The sequence below is a fragment of the Podarcis bocagei genome (assembly GCF_964188305.1).
Source record: "Podarcis bocagei genome assembly, chromosome: 1".
Taxonomy (NCBI): Eukaryota; Metazoa; Chordata; class Lepidosauria; order Squamata; family Lacertidae; genus Podarcis; species Podarcis bocagei.
Genome location: NC_138125.1, coordinates 51,516,465 through 51,538,926, shown reverse-complemented (window position 1 = coordinate 51,538,926; position 22,462 = coordinate 51,516,465). Strand labels below are relative to the sequence as shown.

At 42.3% G+C, this 22,462-nt stretch overlaps 1 protein-coding gene and 1 long non-coding RNA gene across 12 annotated transcripts in view; both read right to left on the bottom strand.

Moving 5' to 3' along the window:
- CELF1 (CUGBP Elav-like family member 1) overlaps window positions 1–22,427 on the bottom strand; it is a 44,092-nt gene extending 21,665 nt beyond the window's left edge. For 5 of the 11 annotated variants that reach the window (XM_081165225.1, XM_081165234.1, XM_081165235.1 and 2 more), the window contains exons 1-6: window positions 22,274–22,426; window positions 9,639–9,725; window positions 8,567–8,680; window positions 2,965–3,152; window positions 1,241–1,323; window positions 204–252 (exon numbers count right to left, since the gene is read on the bottom strand). In XM_081165225.1, the coding sequence (XP_081021351.1) occupies window positions 204–252; window positions 1,241–1,323; window positions 2,965–3,152; window positions 8,567–8,637 (391 nt within the window). In that variant the 5' untranslated portion in view covers window positions 8,638–8,680; window positions 9,639–9,725; window positions 22,274–22,426. Of the gene's footprint in view, window positions 1–203; window positions 253–1,240; window positions 1,324–2,964; window positions 3,153–8,566; window positions 8,681–9,638; window positions 9,726–22,273 lie in introns of all 11 variants that reach the window. The other 6 variants (XM_081165229.1, XM_081165230.1, XM_081165231.1 and 3 more) reach the window with 3 other exon arrangements.
- Window positions 6,863–8,560, bottom strand: LOC308571848. Its single transcript, XR_014001599.1, has 2 exons — window positions 7,956–8,560; window positions 6,863–7,239 (listed from the first exon to the last, which is right to left on the bottom strand). It is a non-coding gene; the product is annotated as an uncharacterized lncRNA (long non-coding RNA).
- Window positions 22,428–22,462: the final 35 nt, after the last annotated feature.

The following is a 22,462-nucleotide window of genomic DNA, read 5'->3' as shown; positions in this document are numbered from 1 at the left end:
GAAGTATTATTAGCATTTCCTCAACCAAGGGAGACGGATCAGCTTCTTTCACTTCTTAAGTGCAAAGCAAAAGGCAATGCACAAAGGCAGTAGTAGTATGGGATGCTTTAGTAACTTGGATGCTGTTTTCTAAGTCAAAATCAATGAACTTTCCATATAACAGACTTATTAAATTGAAAAAAGCCTGTTTTACATACACTTACCATTATTCTTTTCACTGTCGGCTGGCTTCATTTGGATGGGATGGTGCATCTGTAACAAAGATAAAGCAATTAGGATTGGGAGTGGTGCAGAGGTGGAAATCAAGTTTTGGGGAGTAAATCACCTCCAGCCACAACTATACATTCCTTTCAAAGCTGTTGTAACCAGGGAACTTAGAAATCCATTTTTACAGAGACTAATTCAGAGGACAGAGAAGACAGTACAGGCGTCTCCCCACTTCTGCACAATCAACTCACACAAAGTGCCGGGAAATAATTCAGTAATTCAATTCAAACCCGGAAATGGCGGGAGAGAGCAGGAGAGTCCTCGTGGAGACCCTCCCTGAATCCTGAAGAGGATGTCAATGAGGACAGAGGAAGCACCTGAAGAGACCTGAAATGCAGCAGGACTTTGTTTATGCTGCTCAGCCTTCCCACCTAACAGCTGATGTGCAGGATAGCTCAAGAGCAGCTGCCCCTTTCCCGTATGTCCTCCTGCCAGCCCCAGGGATTCAATTCTAGCTGTGGATACATTCTTTTTGGTACCGACTGAAGAGAGAGCAGCAGAGAAGGTGTTTAAAGGGTGTTGAGAGAGTACTCCCAACTACAATAGTACCTCGGGTTAAGTACTTAATTCGTTCCGGAGGTCCATTCTTAACTTGAAACTATTCTTAACCTGAAGCACCACTTTAGCTAATGGGGCCTCCTGCTGCCGCCGCGCCATCGGAGCATGATTTCTGTTCTCATCCTGAAGCAAAGCTCTTAACCCAAGGTACTATCTCTGGGTTAGCGGAGTCTGTAACCTGAAGTGTATGCAACCTGAAGCATATGTAACCCAAGGTACCACTGTATGTGTTTTTTCACTTGTGCACGTGGGGGCCCAGAATGTAACCCCCCATGTAGGTGAGGAGTTGCCTGTATTTATATTAGTCAAGCCAAGGGGCTCCACATACCCATCCCAGAAAAGATGGCATCCTGAGTGTGGATTCATGCAGAAATATTGAAAGAGCAGATTAAATACATGATGCCTATTGTCTTACCCCTGGGAGAATCTTCATGTTATGAAGAGCATTCTGTGCTTCTAGTGCAGCTTTACGGGTATAAAATGTAACAAAACAGCATCCTGTAATGCAAACAAGTTACATGATGCATAACATATAAAAATAATCCATTCCAGCATAAATTATTTGATAGCAGAATGCATTAAGTCAAAAGGTGCCACTAACTGAAGTCTGAATATTTGAAGGATATGATTCATATCAAAATTAATGTTTCTAATGCCTTCACTATTTAACATACTTCAGCCCCAATTATATAAGTGACTTACGTATTCACAAGACCCAAGGCTGGAGGCATGCAGAACTTGAACTAACAAGAAATCAACTATTCCTCATTTGAATGTTGTTGTTGTTTAGTCGTTTAGTTGTGTCCGACTCTTCGTGACTCCATGCCCCAGAGCACGCCAGGCACTCCTGTCTTCCAATACTCCCGCAGTTTGGTTAAACTCATGCTGGTAGCTTCAAGAACACTGTCCAGCCATCTTGTCCTCTGTCGTCCCCTTCTCCTTGTGCCCTCCATCTTTCCCAACATCAGGGTCTTTTCCAGGGAGTCTTCTCTTCTCATGAGGTGGCCAAAGTATTGGAGCCTCAGCTTCACGATCTGTCCTTCCAGTGAGCACTCAGGGCTGATTTCCTTAAGAATGGATAGGTTTGATCTTCTTGCAGTCCATGGGACTCTCAAGAGTCTCCTCCAGCACCATAATTCAAAGCATCAATTCTTCGGCGATCAGCCTTCTTTATGGTCCAGCTCTCACTTCCATACATCACTACTGGGAAAACCATAGCTTTAACTATACGGACCTTTGTTGGCAAGGTGATGCCTCTGCTTTTTAAGATACAGGGTCCCGAATACAATAGTATCTTTTCCCAACTTGCAGGGAGCTTTTTTTTAAGTGAGAGAGCAAAAAAAAATGTCCCCTTTATCTGCATCTTGAAGCAACGTCCTTCACTATGGACATTTGGATTTTGAGGTCTCATTTCACTGCATGACTTTTTAGTTTTCAGAATTCACAATACAGCAGATAAAACCCTTTTTTTACTATTGCAAGTTAACTGCTGATGGTTGCACCTTATTCTCACCTCATCAGATGCTTATTAGTAACACTAAGAGTAAACCTTTTCCTACAGTCTTACCTCCTGGCCTGGTCAATAGTTCAAGGCAGAAGTAGATAGGGGGTCAGGAACTTACACCATTTGTGGCAACTTCCTGAAACTCTTGAGAGCCTTGTTTCACACTTGAGACTGAGTTGCACAGGTCAAAAGACAGATCAATCTTGTAGAAAATGTTTCAATGGACATCAAGTGGACACTCCTTGCTTCTGAATCTTATCAGTAAGACACCCAAATGGAATAACATTATGTGAATTATGCCCCCAACTTAGGGCTACTTCACACATTTATGCTTTTTCAGGAGAAAACCTATAAAATAAGCAAACTATGCAGGTACAGCTCAACAATAAAACTGTCAACATGTAGTGACATGCCCAAGTTTGCATCTGCATGTGAAGAACAACAGACATTTAAACTAACCTTCCTACTATCTGCTTTTCTTGCTACCAAAGCAAATGCAGTAACATGAAGATCATGCATGGATCGTGATATCAAAACAACACAAAGACATGCTTTCTCAGAGTAATAAGTGTCAATAAGACGCATAATGATCTTGGACCAAAACCTCCAGTAAAAAGAAAAGAGAGGGCTCTCACCTTTGCTCTGAGGAGGATTTTGGCTCCTGTCCCGCAGGACATTTATTTCATAGACAGCACCATACTGTTCAAAAAGATCTCGCAGATCTTTTTCAGACCAACTCCGTGGGACTTGGCCCACAAACATCTTGATGGCATCAATGTCCGGTTGGTCAGGATGGTCTAGTGTGCCATTCATTTTCTTTGAGCTGCATGAGTCAATGAGAAACATATGGTAAGGGTCCTCCTAGACTCTGTCCCAACCAACCCTTCTTCAAATGTATTAGAAAGATAATAATTAAAACTCAAAGTGTTGCTTATCTGAGATATTCAGAGAACATATTCTGTCCACTGAAAACCAGGCACGTGGTGGGAAGAGAGAAGAGACACTTCTCCAAAGACTTGATTGCCTTCAGATGTCTCAGACGAATTTGCCGTTTTCTCCCCCAGAAACGTTAGCATCTTAGAAATAGAATGCCTTATAGTCTTGTATAAAGGGTAAATAATGGTTTATTGAAAAAGGAAAACTGAGCTAAAAGTTGGTGTACCTAAAACTAATGAATTTAGTAGTAAGTATAAAGATGAAAAAATATCACCAATCCCTCTAACAGCAAACTAAAGTGCTGAGTGTCAACAAAAATGGGAGCCAAAACAGGGCCACTGAGAAACAAAAGGGAGGTGTCAACCTGCCTGGGAGAACCCAATGTTTGCAGACATATAGAACTTTAAAAAAACATTTAAAAACCATAAAAATAAAATTCTTGAATGGGAATCGTAAAAATAGACCAATGGTTTGGTTTGGGTATAATACTCTGCATGGAAGAAAAGACCAGCTGAAACTCTGAAAAGCACTCATATTCAGAAGTGACAACACACTGCAACGTTTTCATGCAGGTGCCACATATCTATACTAATACCAAACTCAGCATCATCCTTGATAGGTCACTTAGGATCACTGAGTTTACTATTTGCACAAACTTGAACTGTGTCTGTATACTTTGGCAATTCAATGGACTGAGCAGACATCCAGGAGCAATGACATGTGAAGATCAATTCAGTGTCAGTTAGAGAAAAAAGGAAGATGGGGCACAGATACGCCCCTATGGCAGAGGTGGGGAGCTGGGAAGAGGTTTGTGCAGCCAAGGCTCACCCATCAGCTGCTGGGCAAAGGTTAAGACCCTTTGTTCTTTGAAGAGAGGCAGAGAGCGGCTTGGCCAACTGCTCTCTGAAGCACCTCCACCCTCATTTTCACACTGCTCCAGCAAGGGTTCTCCACCTGTCAGTCATGTGATGTCATCTAATGAGTTGATATTAAATCCTGTTGCCTCAGCAGCGTGATTTGTTCCCTGCAGACACTAGAGTGGCACAGCCAATGCAGGATAAAATCCTGTCCTCCTGCTTATCAACTGATGTTGATAAGATGGGTGGGCAGGCATGGTTTTGGGGAAACGGCCTCATGAGCCAAACTGCACCAGCAGCAAGCCAAACTTAGCCTGCTAAGCAGAAGTTACCCACCCCTGCACTATGAGGTGCACATTCAAACTTGTTTCACCTTTCAAGCTTAAAGGCAGCATATTTTGAGAGGATGAGAAGAAAACAGAAACATTCATTCACTGCGCTGCACCACTCAGATTTGTGGCTAGATGAGCAGCTTCCTTCCTGCTCCCCTAGCCCCAAACCTCAGGAGTCAGCACTTTAGGGTAATTGTGCTACAATGGTAGATTGCTGAGTTTCAGGTTTAAATGAGCAGGGCATTGTACAAAGGAATTTGAATTTCCCATTTGATCATTCCACTTATAGGCATTCATTGTCTTCCTATTTAAACCTGTATTTCATAATCCACAGACACTGTGACATATTTTTTCAAAACTGAACAAGAAGAAAAATAGCAACCTTGCTTTAATATCAGAAGGCACACAGATTCAACCTAGTAATTAACTGTCATCATCAAAACATTTAATACTTACATTAATTATAAAAACAAATTGTTATTGTAAAACATTGGATTTTTAATAATAATAATGAATTATTATAACTTTTAACCATGTCAAGTATGATTTCTACTGACTGAAATAATTCACTGAACAGTTTTTGTCTTTTGACTTTTACCATAGAATGCCAGGGCCAGTGTACAGTTTCAAAATTTAAAATAACAAAACCCACAGTGGTGTTCTTAGCTTTACTGGATCAAAGTCAAACAACAGTCAGTCAACTGACTGTTTGTCAATCCTATTGATAATCTGTGAATTTGAGACAAAGGAAGAAGCACTATTCAGAATACTGGAACAGACTGTAAATAATATATTTACTGAGACTTTCAGGTTCTTCCATTCTGTGGAATTTTGTATGAACATACTGATTGCCCCTACTAGATGTTGCTTCCACCATGGACTTATTGTTTAGGAAGTTGAGTTTCGGATCTCAGTATCAAAAATAATGAGAGGCACAAATACAAGATGGGTGACACCTGGCTTGAGAGCAGTACATGTGAAAAGGATCTAGGAGTCTTGGTTGACCACAAACTTGACATGAGCCAACAGTATGACGCGGCAGCTAAAAAAGCCAATGCAATTCTGGGCTGCATCAATAGGAGTATAGCATCTAGATCAAGGGAAGTAATAGTGCCACTGTATTCTGCTCTGGTCAGACCTCACCTGGAGTACTGTGTCCAGTTCTGGGCACCACAGTTCAAGAAGGACACTGACAAACTGGAACGTGTCCAGAGGAGGGCAACCAAAATGGTCAAAGGCCTGGAAACGATGCCTTATGAGGAACGGCTAAGGGAGCTGGGCATGTTTAGCCTGGAGAAGAGCAGGTTAAGGGGTGATATGATAGCCATGTTCAAATATATAAAAGGATGTCACATAGAGGAGGGAGAAAGGTTGTTTTCTGCTGCTCCAGAGAAGCGGACACGGAGCAATTTCCTGACAGTAAGAGCTGTTCGACAGTGGAATTTGCTGCCAAGGAGTGTGGTGGAGTCTCCTCCTTTGGAGCAGAGGCTTGACAACCATATGTCAGGAGTGCTCTGATGGTGTTTCCTGCTTGGCAGGGGGTTGGACTCGATGGCCCTTGTGGTCTATTCCAACTCTATGATTCTATGATTCTAATTAGGCATCTGGACCACAGATCACCAAAAAACTGCCAAAGCTTTCCTTTGCCTATGTGTTTTTTCTAGATAAGGACTAGGGAATCTGCAACCCTCCATCTGTTGCTGAACTACATCTCCCAACATCCCTGACCACTGGCCATGCTGGCTGGTGCTGATGGAAGATGGTGTTCAATGACATCTGAAGAAACACATATTTTCATCCCTGCTTTACAGTCTAGCTACAGGGAGGAAAAAGGAGAATAAGATTGTGGTGAAGGGACAGGAGGTAGACTTGTATTAACATCATGCTACCCAAAGGCATACACTGTTCAATCCAACTTCATACAACATACACAGAGCTAATATTGCAGAATCTGAAAGTCAAGCTGCAACAGCAAGGGAGTAACTTTTTGTACAGTTTTAACTTCAGTGGGGTTTTTTTGTCACTTTCCTTCTTGTGAACCACGTTAAGTGCCATTATTTTCAAGTGATTATTATCAGGGGATGGCTGACCCATTTATTCATAAACTCTATAAAAATGTTTTTAGTTTTCTCCAATACTGAAAGTTAAGAATTGCCTCCAGGCAACCAGACAGCAAGACTTTACAAAGTGAAAAGCATTTATGTTTCTTTCAGGCTGCTACTGTTATAGGTTATGTAGATTTATCTTTTCCACAAAAAAGTTTTATAAAGAGATTTGGGTGGTTTTGTTCTTTTTCTTATTTTATATATGTAACTTATTTTTAACCCCTTTCCTATCAAAAATGGTATGATTTTGGTGTTTTATTTTGCTTTTAAAGGGTTTGTGACTGTATGTTTTTTTTTAAAAAATTAAATAATCAGGTACAAGTCCATAAAACATACTAGCAGTAAAAAAGGATTTATTCTGAAATAAATCCTTTTTTACTGCTAGTATGTTTTATGGACTTGTATGCTACTCTGCTGTAGATATTGTTGTATGAAAGTATCAATAAGTGTGGATATGCTTCATTTAACTCTATCTGTGACTCCTCAGGGGACCCACAGCTTTAAAAGATTTTTTTAAGAAAGGGAGAGAGAGAGAGAAGAATAAAACCAAATTTGGATTGGGTGTGCAACACGCATTGCCTGTTTGTGGACTGCCTTCAATCCCACTTCTAGGACATGCTCCGAAAACTGGATCTGTGTGATCTCACTGCTACCTCAAATGGTTACCCACCATTCCACACCTAAGAGAACAGTAAGATTATGTAAAATCAAGAAATATCAGAACAAGGCAGGCCACTTATTTTTCAAAAGTGCAGCTCATACAGATAGCTGATTCTTAAAAGGCCTATGCATCAGGATTTCTGGCATCCATAGATTAACAAGTGTAGTCAGTTGTGCAAAACTGACTGGATTACAGACTCCTAGGGTTGTATCCAATGCAGGTACTACTAAGAGTTACGAATGAAACATAAACCAAAGTTATCAATAAACATAACTAATTTAGGTTCACTAATTTCAATGGGTCTACTCCAAGTATAATTAATTGGATACAACCCCGAAACAACATGTTTGGATCTAGGTATAAACAGGTGTGTCTCCTTGCCCTTTTGTAACCAAGTCCAAATATATGTTACTGAAATAATACTATTTCCCCCCATGTACTCAGACTCCAATGAATACACTACATCATCACCTAGTGTTGAATTATGAGTGTTTGTAAGTTCTCTACGTAGAGTTTGTTCTGTTGTACTCTGAAACACAATGCACACACATGGTGCAAGCAACCATGCTAGTCGCTTTCTACTATGTATGTTAAATTGCTATCCCAGAGCAAAGTTAGATATCGAAGGGGCCAGAAGTAGCCCCAATGCAATTGTAATAGGGATCCTTTGGGATTAAAACACACATTTGGGATCTTTCTGGATTAAAATCAAGAAAATAGATGTCCCACACTTACCTGAAAACAGTTTATTCCAATGAAGCTAATACCACGACCATTAAATGCCTCTGAATGATGCTTTGATAGCTACATGCATCCATACCATATAATTTTGATCAGTAAACTTTACTATTGTGTTTGAAGTATATTAAGGTGTCTGCACATACAAGGAGCAGAAAATTAACTTAATGTGTAAAACTGCAAATCTAACATGCTAAAAAAGTACAATAGTTACAAATCAAGCTATGAAATTTCACAAGAATGTATTTGGCATTCCCTCCTGAACTGCAAGGATGTGCCACATATAGTGCAGAATTTAATTTATTTGTATCTTAACGGCTATGTGAACCATAAAGTGTATTTCTCTAAAATTAACTCACCCTGGAACATAATCCTATGCTGGGTACAAACTTAACATACTGTCCCCAATTGAGTTCTTGTTCATGGAGTATCAACTCCAAGCATTTTTTAGGCTCTCTTCCATAAATTAACTCTAGGGTCTTATATGCCTCTTTTGGTTCTTCCCTTAATACAGAACAATAATAAAATTCCCCACCAATTACCTTCAAAAGAACAAATTGAAAGCAATCAGCATTAATGTAGATTAGCTATGAAAACAAAATACTCACATAGGGCTGGCATTCAAGGAGCAATGATCCACCATCATTTCTGGGAGGAAATCCAACTTAAAAGCAGCCATCACTTCTCTGCTTACCACAAACCACTAATGCTAGATCACTGTCCTGTCGAACCAATTGAACACCACCACTTAATTTCTGAGAGTCTTAACACAGTGATCCACACAAAATAACACTCAAACCACAAGAACACAAGCTTGGGGAGACCAGCAACAGACACCACAAAAACAGGCTGGACTGGGAAAGAAACATGAGGACCAGGATTAAAAAGGGGATGTGACCATGTGAAGAGAGACTCAGCTCAGTACACAATGAAAATGCTGATGCACTGGGCTTGTTTTGTGCAATTTTCCCTGGCAAAGCAGTACTGAGTGCACTGTCAGATAAACAGAGTGTCAGATCCATGAAGATAGTTGTGTGCAACAGAGCAGAAAAGAACACAAACTAGCTTCATAGCTTCCAATCAAACTCACTACCACAAAAGTATGAGCCCTTAAATATTTCTTTAGGTAGAATATTCTTAAACCAAGCATCATTACACTGCTTTCCTGGTTTGAGGTCAACTAATCACATTTTATGAGATGGTGGAAGCTTATTAAATCCTGGCTCAACATATATATAACCAGGCTCAACATGCTTGCTATGTGGGGCTGGGCAAGATTTCTAATTCCTTCAATAGAACAACATTTCACTTCAGCCTTGAGTATTGCATATAGAACAGGGAGAAATCCCAATTGAACCTATTGGTAAACTTCCCAATTTCACTTGGAAAACAAGGTGAAATTTAGAGACTCCTGGCCAAAGAAGTCATTTCTTAATATGCTAGCTACAAGATATGAAAAAAATCATCGATAGCATTTTTCACTGCAATACACAATTCAGTCTGAAATTCTCACAGTGTTAAACTCTCAAGCTCTGGCATTAAATTGAAGTCCTTTCTCCTTTTCCAAAATTGCTTTCCCACACATTAGTTAAAACCTTCTTCAGACGCAAGTTTTACCAAACTGACAGAGTTCTAAAAAAAAGGTGGGTAAATTATGCATATTAACTTTCCTACACCTACCATGGAGTGTCTTCTTTCATATGAAGTTCGGGTTCCTTGGTGCCTTCAAGGCTAATTCTGAACTACCGTAGAAATCAACTCTGATACCTGTTGAATGTACCAATCTCCATTTAGTTAGCTTGCTTATTTCCTGGCTAGTCTCTATTACTTCTATTGTTCTTACTTGTAAACCAAGTCAGAAGCTAAGTGCCTGGTAATATGATGGCTTATATTTACTGCTTCAACAACCACTTCTGGAGAATGACTGTCATGTTAAAGGCAGTTGCGTGCTCATTGTCCTAAAGCTGTAGTGCTCAAACTTACGAGTTATACATAGATGATTAACCGCTTATGGATTTCTTTGAAGTATGAGTCAGTATAATTTACCTCAATAAAAATAACTGAAGATGGGAACACAGAGAACCAAAATGATTAGGAGGTTGAAGCATCTCCCCTGTGAGGAAAGATTAGGCTTGGGGCTTTTTGCTTTAAAAAATGACAATAAGGGGGGCATGATGGAGGTGTGTAAAGTTAAAGTGTGTAGAGAAAATGGAAATAGATCTCCTTCCTCTCAGAATCCAGTCACCTAATGAAACTGAATGGTGGGATATTCTGGGCAGATAAAATCACTTTTTTCTACAGCAGAATTCACTTGTACAAGTTGAAGAAGTGATGACCACCAACTCTGATGACTCTAAAAGGAGATTAGATAAATTCATGGACGATAAGGCTATCAATCACTACTGTTCAAAATAACTATATTATCTCCACTATCAGAGGCAATATGCCTCTGAATATCAGTTGCTGGGAAACACAAGTAGGAAGTGCTGTTATGTGTCATGTTCTGCCTGAGTGTTTTTCACAGACGTCTGGTTGGTTGCTGTGAGAACAGAAAGTTGGATTAGACGGGCTTTTGGTCTGATCCAGCTAGTCTCTTATGTTGTTATGATTATGTAACCCAACTTCTTTAAATCTTTCCCCCCATCACACTCAATACTCCTCTCTTTTGAGGTGTGTAAATCAGCAATTGAGGTTAAAGACAGAGGATTCTAAACTCAAGAGGGGGGAAGCAGAAGGATGAATTGGTTGTGCTTCTGCCATTACATGCAAAATGGGGGATGAGTATATTTAACTGCAGCAAAAGCAGTAAATAAGAGTCCCACTTTGCATGTTACAATAGAAAACAAGTGTGCTTCTCTGTGATATATGAGCCATCTCTCTGAGACCAAAACCTATAGATCCAGTGAACTGACCTCTCATAATAGAACCAAAGTCACTTTCCTGACACTGGTTCATGGTAGTCTACAACTTTAGTTTACAAACTACTCTAGACATCCTTTAAGCCACAGTAGCTCTGCTGCTTATTAAATTTACTTAACTAAAGGGGGAGGGAATGCAACACTCAGTCCAATATGCTTGGCAGCGTAGGAACATGTCTGTCCACAAGAGATAATGGCTTGTTTATGTACAAAAACTAAAGAAGATGGCAACCTGCAATTCAACCAAGTGGGTATGGCTCCATGTGGCAGGTTGTTCGTGTTAACAGTCCCCTATGAGGTTTGGGCAATGCCAAAGAAATCATTCTTTCATGCTTTTATAATACATAGCAAGAATGGTCAACTGATAGCTTATGGATCACATCCTGCATTTGCAGCAATTTTATCAAGCCCCCAGTGATTTGGCTAAATTTCACACATACTAAATGGGCAACAAAATAGCAAATGAGTAGCAAAGGGATATTCATTACAGCAAAAAATCCTAACTTCACACATACAATGAGGTGTGTCTAAACTAGCTGTAATTCAGGGCTGTCTTTACCCAGGGGTGCAAGGCACCGAATTCCGGGGAGCGCCAAATGCATACCAACTGTATACCGGTCCCTCTCGATCGGTGGCACTGAAAAGCAATGGAGCGAAAGTTCCTGCCCCCCCCCAGTGTCAAATATTCCCAACGAGTCAGGAAACAAAAGCAGTTATTTCCTACCCAACTTTGGCTCCCCCCTTCCAAAAAAGCTCAACAACTTTGAGTTCGCCCCCCCCCTAAAAAAATTGGGGGAGCTGGGCGGATCTTTGCACCCTGGCGGTGCATATGCTAAAGACAGCCCTGCTGTAATTACTCAAATAATGTAGACAGGGGACCTTAACTTGTGACCTTCACATGTTGATGGACTTCATACTCCCATCAATCCTAGCCAGCACGGACAATGGTCAGCAATTATAGATCGACTCCACCTAAATCACTGTGTATGCAACTTCTGTGAGCACAATGGAACTCCCTCTCCCCTTCCTCCCCCTACACTGACACCAAATCTGCTCTGAGGCTTGGGGAAAACCCCAGATCAGACTGGGGCTTCACACCAGAGAGAAGAGGGAATGGAAGTTCCTTTGCACCTGCAGAAGTTGTTTGACATGCAAAATGATTTGGCTGCACACAAGCCCTATGTAAGTTGTAGCCTTACAAAATCTGGACGGCCACAGATTAGCCATCTCAGTATAGAAAATGTGAGCTGACCAATGATGTCCACCCACTTGCACAACAGAAATCTGCTTATGCCCCCGGAAACCTCCCAAAAACCCCAATCTGTTCTGTTCCTAGAACTCAGGGTCAGGTTATGTCACCAATGGAAAAAGCAGCATACCACACAATGGATCAACAACTTATAGAATTCATTACAATGTAGTGATGGTCAATAGCCTAGATTGTTTTTTTAAATAATTTAAAATTAACAGAATTCAGCCATGATAGCTAAGCAGCTTTTTCATAGACAGAGGAAACATACCTCAAGATGCCAGAGACTAGAAGATTAATAATACAAGAAGGCTGCTTGCAATCTTCCTAGGACTCAATTGGTTTCATAGAATCATGGAGTTGGAAGGTATCCCAAGGGTTATCTAGTTCAGCTCCCTGGGATCATCCATGACAGACGGCCATTCAAACTCTGCTTAAAAACCTCCAAGGAAGGAGAGTCCACTACCTCCCAAAGGAGTCAGTTCCACTGTCAAACAGCTCTTACCATCAGAAAGTTCTTCCTAATGCTTAGTTGGAATCTTGTAATTTGAATCCAATCGCTCAGTTCCTACCCTCTGGAATAGCAGGGAAAAAAGCTTGTTCCATCTTCCCTGTTTCTCCTTCCTGGAAACTGAATAATGGACTAGACTAGATGGTGATCTAGCAGGGCAGTGCCTATGGCTGGAGAAAGTGGGTCACTCGCTTATGAAATTTACTGGGACAAGGAGCTCACATCTCTCAGGACAACTAGCGAAGCTAGAACACTAAGGTCCTCAGATGGAATACAACTGTAATGTAGATAACTGTATCAGTGCAATACTAATTGATAAGTAAATCCCATTGATCTCAAAGGAAACGTACTTCCAGGCAAGTGTGTATGGTATAACATAAGACTGCCAGTCACGTAGTAGATTGGCCACACCCAAACAGGACATCTTTATTTGACCTAGTTAAAATTCTCTACAGTGGTACCTCCGGTTATGGATGGGATCTGTTCCGGAGCTCCGGTTGGATCCTGAAGTTTCCGCAACTGGATGGACCACTTCTGCACATGTGGCAAAACCCTGGAAATATACTTCCGAGTTTGCCGCTTACGTATCCTGAAGTTTAGGTAAGCGAAGGTATGACTGTATTGTTTAAGGGAGATAAAACATTTCAAACTGGGTAAGTAGAAGGCAAATATTTGTATAAACACACACAGAGCACTCTGTATCTTCATACATACCTTCAACCAGATGCACTGGGTATGGAGAGTGTTGAAAGTAAGTTATGATGTTGTTAAGTTTCATGGTTGTGAATGCTTGCATGTTTGTGTGCAAATATTCATGTTATGATTTGTATATAAACAGCTTTTGGTCTGAAGGCCCCAGATGTGATGAACAGCATATTAATTCAAAAAAAGTATAAAAGTACTGTGCAGTCATACCTTGGAAGTCAAACGGAATTCATTGTGGAAGTCTGACTTCCAAAACGTTCGAAAACCAAAGCATGGCTTCTGATTGGCTGCAGGAAGCTCCTACAGCCAATCGGAAGCCCCGCCGGACGTTCGGCTTCCAAAAATAGTTCACAAACCAGAACACTCACCTCCGGGGTTGTGGCATTCGGGAGCCAAAATGTTTGAGAACTAAGCTGTTCGAAAACCAAGGTACGACTGTAAATGCCAAACAATATAAGATCACAATATCAACAAATATCTCCAATCACACAGGTGGAATCTGCTCTCACAACAGACACAATTCCCCAGCATTGCATTTCTTTTTTTAAAAATGATATTTATTGAAAAAAGATTTTTTAAAAAAATTACAAAGAAAAAAGACAAAAACAGAAAATAGAAAAATAAAAAATAAAACCATCATTTTCAAATTCTCCACTTTCATTACCTTCTTTCCATGACCTCCTCCTCCTCCCATCTCTTGTATCTTGATTAATAATTGTCACAGCAAATCCTTTCCATAATTCATAATATTCTGTCATTACATTACCTTACTCTATTTTCATCTTATCTTATAAAAAACCTTAAAACTTAAATCTTATTTTTACCAGCTTCTCATAACCATTACCTTTTTACCTAATTCTTTAAACATTTTTACAAGAGCCAAGTAGTTTCATTTCAACATTTTCCCAACGTTCATAAGACATTTCTAATGATAAAAAAGGAGAATAAAAACAATCCAATCTTCTTCCAGCGTCCCCTCCCCCCGGTCCCGGGATTGTCAGTCCTTTTTGTCCCATTGGTCTGGCACATTAACCTGGTGATCTTATATCCGAGGCCTTCAAATCTCTTCCATGTCCCTTCCGCAGCTCTTCTTCATATTTTCCTTTCACTCGTGGGAACTCCAGCTTGGTACTGTTTTTGACCCTTTTCAACAAATCAGCCCCTTTCCCATAGTCCAGACTAGACTCCATGTGGTATTTTAAGACATGTTTCAAATTCCCTCCAAAATTGGAAGTCCCAACAGCTCCAAACCTCTGACGGCCCATTGCCAGATTCGGAAAGTCCAAACTTCCCTGCATAGGGGGGTCAGTCCAACCCCCCATTTCCAAGTCAATCCAAACTTTGTCTTTCCAAATCTGGTTTTTTCCAAGTTCATTTGTTAAATCCAAAGGCTCATTTTCCTGCTGGGCCCAAAGTCCCTCCATCTCTGGCGCCCAGGATTCTGCAACATCCTCTTCTATCATCTGCTCTGTCAGGACACACTCTTGTTTAAGTTCCTGGGTGGGCTCCATATAATTTCCCACTACCTGTTCAAATGTTCTGGCCGCATTAGTCATCAAATCCGTCTTCTGACTTAACTGATCCAATAGGGCATTTATTTTACAGAAAGCACCCAACAGTGCTTCTGAAAACATTGTCCTGCAAGGTCACAAGTCCTTTCCCACGGTTGTAATCTGGCAGCTGCAAGCTCCCTAGAATTGGTTACAGTTTCACAGTCCCCCTCTAGGGGGAAACCTCCGGTTGCTCTCTCCTCCAAGAACAATAGCAACAAAGTTTCTTTTTCTAAGATATTTTGTCAATATTTGTTCCTTTAAAATGCGAAAGGAAACAGTGGGATCACAATGTTATTCTTCTTTTAACTATCTGTCAAAAACATTTGTCTCTGGTCAATGAGCTTCAAAACGTCAATTCTGACACCCCGCTCCAGGGTCAGGACGGTGGAAAGTTACTTTACTTTAAACTCACTTCTGCAGGTTTAAACAGTCCAAAAAAGATCCCCCTTCTTCTCCTGCTACCGAAGGGGGGTTCAACGCTTTTAGATGGTGAAAAACAATCCTTTAAAAGTAATTTTCTAAGCTCTAGTTTACGTTGTCTTTGCTTTCTTCTGACTACAAGGAAACGAAAGGCTGACTTCCTGTTTAGACCTTCCCGTTTCAGTACCAAATTAAGATAAATGTTTAAGTCCAATTCCTTTCTAATCGCCAGTTCTTATTTGAAGTCCAATTATTCAATGTTTGAGTACTCACGGGTGATTACTTTAGATGCCAAATTTTCCCAGGAAAAAGGCAGCGCTCTCTGGCAACGGCTGTGCGGCTTCGCTCCACGGAAATAGCAGTTGACTCACAACACCGCGCCACTTCCCCCTCTTCGCTTCGGAGCCCGTTAGTGGGTTCCTTTGCGGGTTGGGGGGGCGCTAAAGGTGCCCGCCGAGTCCCACGGTCACAGGCTTCATCCGCCTGTGATTTCTGAAAGGGTCCCCGCTTCGCCGCAGCGGAAAAGACCCGTTTCGTGCGGAGCTGGTCCCTCCGGTTCAGAGGGAGTCCGCCATTGCCGATGCCGCCACCCCGGAAGTCCCCCAGCATTGCATTTCTAACTTGGAAGCCAGTACATTCATATCCATCCCTCCTGCCTCGCTTGAATCTCTCACTTAGGGCTGTAGGAGCAAGCCCATCCACACCCAACTGCCTTCACCACACCCCCAACCCAAAGGGGCAATCTCTTCTTTGGGGCCACCCACTGAAGCTGATCTACAATGAACAACAGCAATCAACTAAACAGAACTGTCTCCTGGACACCAGCTACAGCTATAACAAAGTTTTTATTTTTCATGGGCAAGGCTTACAGGCTAAACCTTCTGGCCCCTCCAAGAGGCTACTGTCTTCCAGTTAACATGTAACATAGGGGAAAAGATGTGAGGAAAGTAATCAGTGTGCATGTTTGTGAATGTTTGTCTATATATACACACACACACACACACACACACACAGTGGGAAAAGAGAAGCCTTCCCCAACCTGGTGTCCCCCATATGTTCTGGACTACACCTCTTTAGCCTTGCTTTTGACAATTGATGTATATTTTAAGGACACATTTTATTTGCGTAATTTTAAGTTGTTTTAAACTGTTTTTAATATTGTGGAAAATCGTGTATAGTGGTACTTCGATTTATGAACTTAATCCGTTCCGGAAGTCCGTTCTTAAACCGAAACCATTCTTAAACCATGGTGCACTTTCCCTAATGAGGCCTCCTGCCGCCAGTGCCCTTCTACCATTCAGATTCCATTCTTAGACCGAGGTAAAGTTCTCAAACTGGGACACTACTTCCGGTTTTGCGGAGTTTGTAAACCAAATCGTTCTTAAACCAAGGTACCAGTGTATGAATATTAATGTTGCATTTTAATTCTGGAATCTTAGGATAAAGGGGGGGATAATAAACTGTAGTAGTAGTAATAGAACTCCCATCAACCTTGACCATTGTCCAGTTGAATTTGACTATGGAGTGAAGTGCTCATCTCCGCTTTCAGGCCGAGGGAGCCAGTGTTTGTCCACAGACAGTTTTCCGGGTCAGGTGGCCAACATGAGTAAACCACTTATGGCACAACGTGACACCATGATGGAAGCCAGAGTGCATGGAAATGTCATTTACTTTCCAGCCACAGTAATACCTATTTATCTAGTCGAGCCAGTATGCTTTTGAACTGCTCATGGATGTTAAATCTCTCTGGTTATCTAGGAGATAATATTGCATCAAAATGCAGCACACTATATTCCTGAGATACCATCACAGGAAGCAAGCAGTAAAAATATATGGTGCAAAACCTTAGAACGCAGTGGCCTATGGGGCAGTGCCTTTCATTTTGCACTGGGCATCAAAGGCAGAAGCAGCACAAGTCTCCCTGGTTTGGTAGCTCCAACCCAAGCACAAATTCACCCCTCTCCCAAGTTTTCTAAGTATAATAATGGTTGCTGTGTATGCCAACTCAAAGTTTATGGGCCCACATTATCAAATAATTACAGAATTTATAATGCCCTTTCATAAATATATTTCTCCCAACCAATGACAGGGTCTTCAAACACCCCCGATGAAAAATATTCATCGTTTCAAAGTAAAACTCTGATCTTCTGAGCTAACCCATTCACAGACTAGTTACTTTATCAGCAAGATATATTCCAAGGCCATTAGCACTGCCAGAGACCAATATTATCATCTTTTGCTTGGGCCCCCAGTTGTAGCAAAAATGCATACAAACTAACAGGTTGGCAAATGCAGAGACTGGAAGCCTGGTTGAAATACAATGCGACACACAAGGCCATCCACTCTGCAAGCTAGTCTGCAGCATTTGTACCAATACAGAAGACATGAAGAACTGTTTTAGCTCCACGTTCTCTTGAGGAGCAAAAAATTCAGCGGTTTTACCCTTACATGGTTGCTAAGAGAAACTAGCTTCTGCTCTGCCCGCTAATATATACATACCCAGTGAGAGTTAACGAAGCTATTTCACATTTAGAAATGTAGCAAAATATGTTTAGTGAAGAAAATGTCCAGTTTATATAACCAAAAATCTAGATGCCATGAACAGATGCAAGGAAACTTAATTGACAGGGAGAAATGTGTTAAACTCACCCACTTTTCAAATGTTAATGGACAAGTGGATACTACAGAAAATTTCTGAACAATGGAACAGACAAGGATCTGCATGCATGCAGACTAGTTATAATTACATTCATAAAAAAGAGAGCGATACAGACAAGGTGACAAATACAGGCATAATTTTGACAGCTTGGTCTGGGAATTATGATATTCATTTTCCTGTGAAAAATAAATGGGGGGGCAAAAATTAAGTTAGGTTGAACAGCATAAAAATATTTTAGTTTCACAATGGTAAAATTAGGAAATGAGTGATACTTTTTAATAATAATACTTTTAAGGATACTAGTTCTGGGGCCTGTACTAGTATCAGCCTTAGTCTCGGCCTTGCAATGTTCTCGGCCTTGCAATAAGGTTATCACTGCCATGGAACTCAGCTTCAGAGACAGGCAGCAAGAAAATCACTATGCAGCACGCTCAAACTAGGGAAAAGAGGAAGTGGATGGTAGGCATGAAAAAATTGCTGGAGAACAAGGCAGGATTTAAGCTGATATGGTTGGGCTCTTAAATAAGTTAGACCCTGGGTAAGAAGAGGCCTTCAAGGACTACACTGACTGCATTGCCCAGATACCCAGAAACACAAATGGTGGTGGAATAGCATATGTCTGGAAAAAAGTGTCCAGAGACATCTGTAAGATCATCCAGAGATGAAGAAGTAATGAAGACATCTTCAGGACAGTGCATTTTTGAATTAAACAAAATGGGCATTTCCAATTTTGCAGCTACTTTACAGCAAGAAATTTATTAAGGACAAGTGCACATGGAAAGCACCAGATTCCATATGCTTTAAAATGTGCCTGGGATGATACACACTCTGGTGTATCACATTTTACACAGGACAAAAATCCCTTCATGAACCCACCAATCAGCCTTCATTCTGAGACACATAGATTGGATTACCTCTATCTTTGCATTGACAGCTATGCATGACAGCAAGCAAAAAATAATCAAGCCTCATTTAAAGCAAAACAGAGACACATGATTTAATTCATGCTGCAGGAACAAATATGGACTTAGATTGTGTATTTGTTTCTGGTCCTACTTCTGCTCCCACCAATATATATATATTTTATTGGAACCAGGGAGAGGGCTTTCTGTGGCTGCATGATAGATGCTTATAGAATTATGCATGGAATGGACAAAGTTCAGATAATTTTTTTTCTTCCTGTCTCATAATACTTACAGGGACATGGGTGGCGCTGTGGGTAAAACCTCAGCCCCTAGGACTTGCCGATCGCATGGTCGGCGGTTCGAATCCCCACGGCAGGGTGAGCTCCCGTCATTTGGTCCCAGCTCCTGCCCACCTAGCAGTTCGAAAGCACCCTTAAGTGCAAGTAGATAAATAGGTACCGCTTTATAGCGGGAAGGTAAACGGCGTTTCCGTGTGCTGCTCTGGTGCCAGTTCGCCAGCTGCAGCTTCGTCACGCTGGCCACGTGACCCGGATGTGTCTGCGGACAGCGCTGGCTCCCGGCCTCTAGAGTGAGATGAGCGCACAACCCTAGAGCCCTAGAGTCTGTCAAGACTGGCCCGTACGGGCAGGGGTACCTTTACCTTTTTACATAATACTTATCAACATCCAATGAACCTGAACATTGAAAGATTTAGGACAGATAAAAGAAGGTAAGTCTACACACAGCACATAGTCAAACTCACTCCCCCAGGAAGCAATGATGGTGAACAACTTGGGTGGTTTTAAAAGAGGATTATTAGACAAATTCATGGAGGAGAGAGCTCTCAATGGCTACTAACCATAATGGCTATGCTCTACCTCCACAGTTGGGAGGCAGCAATCCTTCTGAATACCAGTTGTTGGAATCCTGGTTTTTAACAGGCATCTGATTGGCCATTGTGAGAACAGGATACTGGACTAGTTGGGCCACTGGTCTAATCCAGCAGGCTATTCTTATGATCTTAGAGATGGTGGAAACTGTAGTCAACCAACAATTGGAGGACACAGATTAGGTACCCCTGGCTTGAACATGACATGCAAATTAGCTCAGTGTGTTTTAACTTTTAACACTCCACTAATGTTCTAAGTAGATGAAACAAGTATGGAAAGAACAAACCTAATGACCAGATGCACACAAAAATGCAGTCAGGAATCACAATAAATAATTTGTAAGGGCAGCAAAAATCTGCACAAACATTCAGTTGCCAAATGCAAGCAAATGTATATCAAGTGACTAATTGGGCATTTACAGTTTACAAAAATCCAATTCTAGAATAGTGGACAAAGCCACCACAAAATGGTATAGCAATCAACTAGCAGAATGTCTATGATTTTGGAGTGGAAGGACTAAGGAACACTATCCCCTCCCCATAGGAGAGAGGCCAGTCTCCACCATCATTCAGTAATATATCTAAGTGTTGCATTTTTATTGACTGATAGATTGAATTTATACCGTACACTTCCAGTTTCAGACACTTTTAGAAATAGGAACCAATATCCCATTTTCCCTTGGGGTGGAGGAAGTGCTCTTTGCTCATTGCCTTATTTCCCTTCACTCCATCCCTTCCCCCCTCAAATCAGTTTCTCAAGCCATTCTGTGCCCTATCCTTTCTGTTCATCTACCCCAATACTACACCTTTTCCCCTTGCCTTGAAACAGGTAGTGTGACCCTGGAGGAAGCAGAGGGACCACTCTGTCTGACAGCCAACTTCAGTATGCTTCCCCCCCATCAAGGGGCAAAGCAAGCAGCAGCCATCATAGCAGTATAGTATACTGCAATGAAAACACATTACACAGAGGCATAGGATAGACAATGCCCTCTTTTCTTGTCTACCTTGACAGCCACTTCCCAATATGCTGTTTCTCTATTGTACTCAGAACATAGTAAGGAAACGAAACATGAGGAACTACGTGAATGTTTTATGTAAGTGGCAAAAGTGAATAGTTCTAGAGCATTTGAAGAAGAAAAAAGACCAAGCTATAGCAAACTGAAAGAAGTAAATTCCAGATCATGTAAAACTGTACAGAAAATGGTCTCCCAGCAACACTTCCCTCTTCTGCAGCAAGAGAAACTGTTCTAGTACTGTATGTTCCTGCAGTGGAGCAGTACATGGAACAAGGAAGAAGCATATACATGCAGTATTTTCTCATATATTAGTATCCTAGGAGTAAGTTAATAAATTTATGGGAGAAAGTGCAGTACAGCAATTCCCACACAAGAACCATGCAAGTATCTGTGTAGTTTAGCACTGAACCATACCTACATAACGTGACTAAAGTACTAGTACAACCCGTACTTTACTTTATTTTTTAAAGCATCTCCCTCATGTCCCTCTTTCCTCCATTTGTACTTCACTGACTACCTTTTCACTCATCTGCCTCTGCTCTAAGTTTACTGCGTTTATTTCTCCCCTACTGGCAAAATGCCTTTTGAAACACAACACCCCAACTACTTGTGGTGCACTACTCTGACTGAGCCAAGTGGCCAGGGGAGAGCTAAGGGGGCTGCCATTATAAGCCAGGGAGACGTTTCACAAGAGTCAGGGGGTCGTCATTAAATCGCAGCACGTGGCCGATCTTTCAGGGATTCCGACCTCCTCATTTTCCTTCCACTTGGGGTCCATTAAACCGCCAGGAATACATCGTACATCCCGTCCCTCGTCGGAATCACTTTCCAGCGGGTCATCATCACGGCCCGGGGGATCAAATTTGCCGGCGAGGGAGTGGAAGTTGAGAGTAATATCTCAAAGGTAAAGCGGAGCTCCGTAACGGAGGCGAGAGACACAGACGTGTGGTGTCAGACCCTCAGCCTCCCGGAGGCGAGCCCCGCCCCCTGGGCCCGGGGATGGCGACGCCAGCGGCTTGCGCTGCCCCGGAGCCCCGCGGGCGATAAAGCGCGCCTGCGAAATTCTTCCCCCACCCCGGAATGTCTCGCCAGCAACTATTTCAGGAGAAGCGCAAAGACCAGAAGAAGGGACAAGCGTCAACACCCGCCGCTGCCCGCCACCCAAGCGCCTGAGAGCCGCTTCTCCCTCCTTCTCAACCCCCCCCCCGGGTTTGGGACAGTCTCCGGCTGGTCATGAGACGCTCCCGCCTCGCCACCCGCGGAAGGCAGGCAACCCGCGCAGCTGGCGGCCCGTCAGCGTCAAGGCAGTGGCCGTTGTGAGGCAGAGAAAAGGGGCAGACAGCGCAGCCTCCCCTCCCCCCCCCCCGCCGCCCAAACTCCCGTCTCGCCAGCGGGGAAGGGAAGCGAAAGTCGTTCGGGTCCTAACGAGGCCCAATTAAAAGAGGGAGAAGAGTCCTAATAAGGTGGAGAAATGGACTGAGCGGACTCACCGTCGGCTGCGCGCCTTCCCTTCCTTGCCCTTCCCGGGCTCCTCCTGGCGGCCGCCGCCCTCGCGCCTGCCCCGGGGGATCCGCCCGCGCCCCGCTCGGCTCTCTCCGCCTCAGGCCGGTTTCGCAAGATGGCGGCACTTCCGGGAAAGACCATCCCAGGGCAGGAGGCGCACCAACGAGATAAAGGCG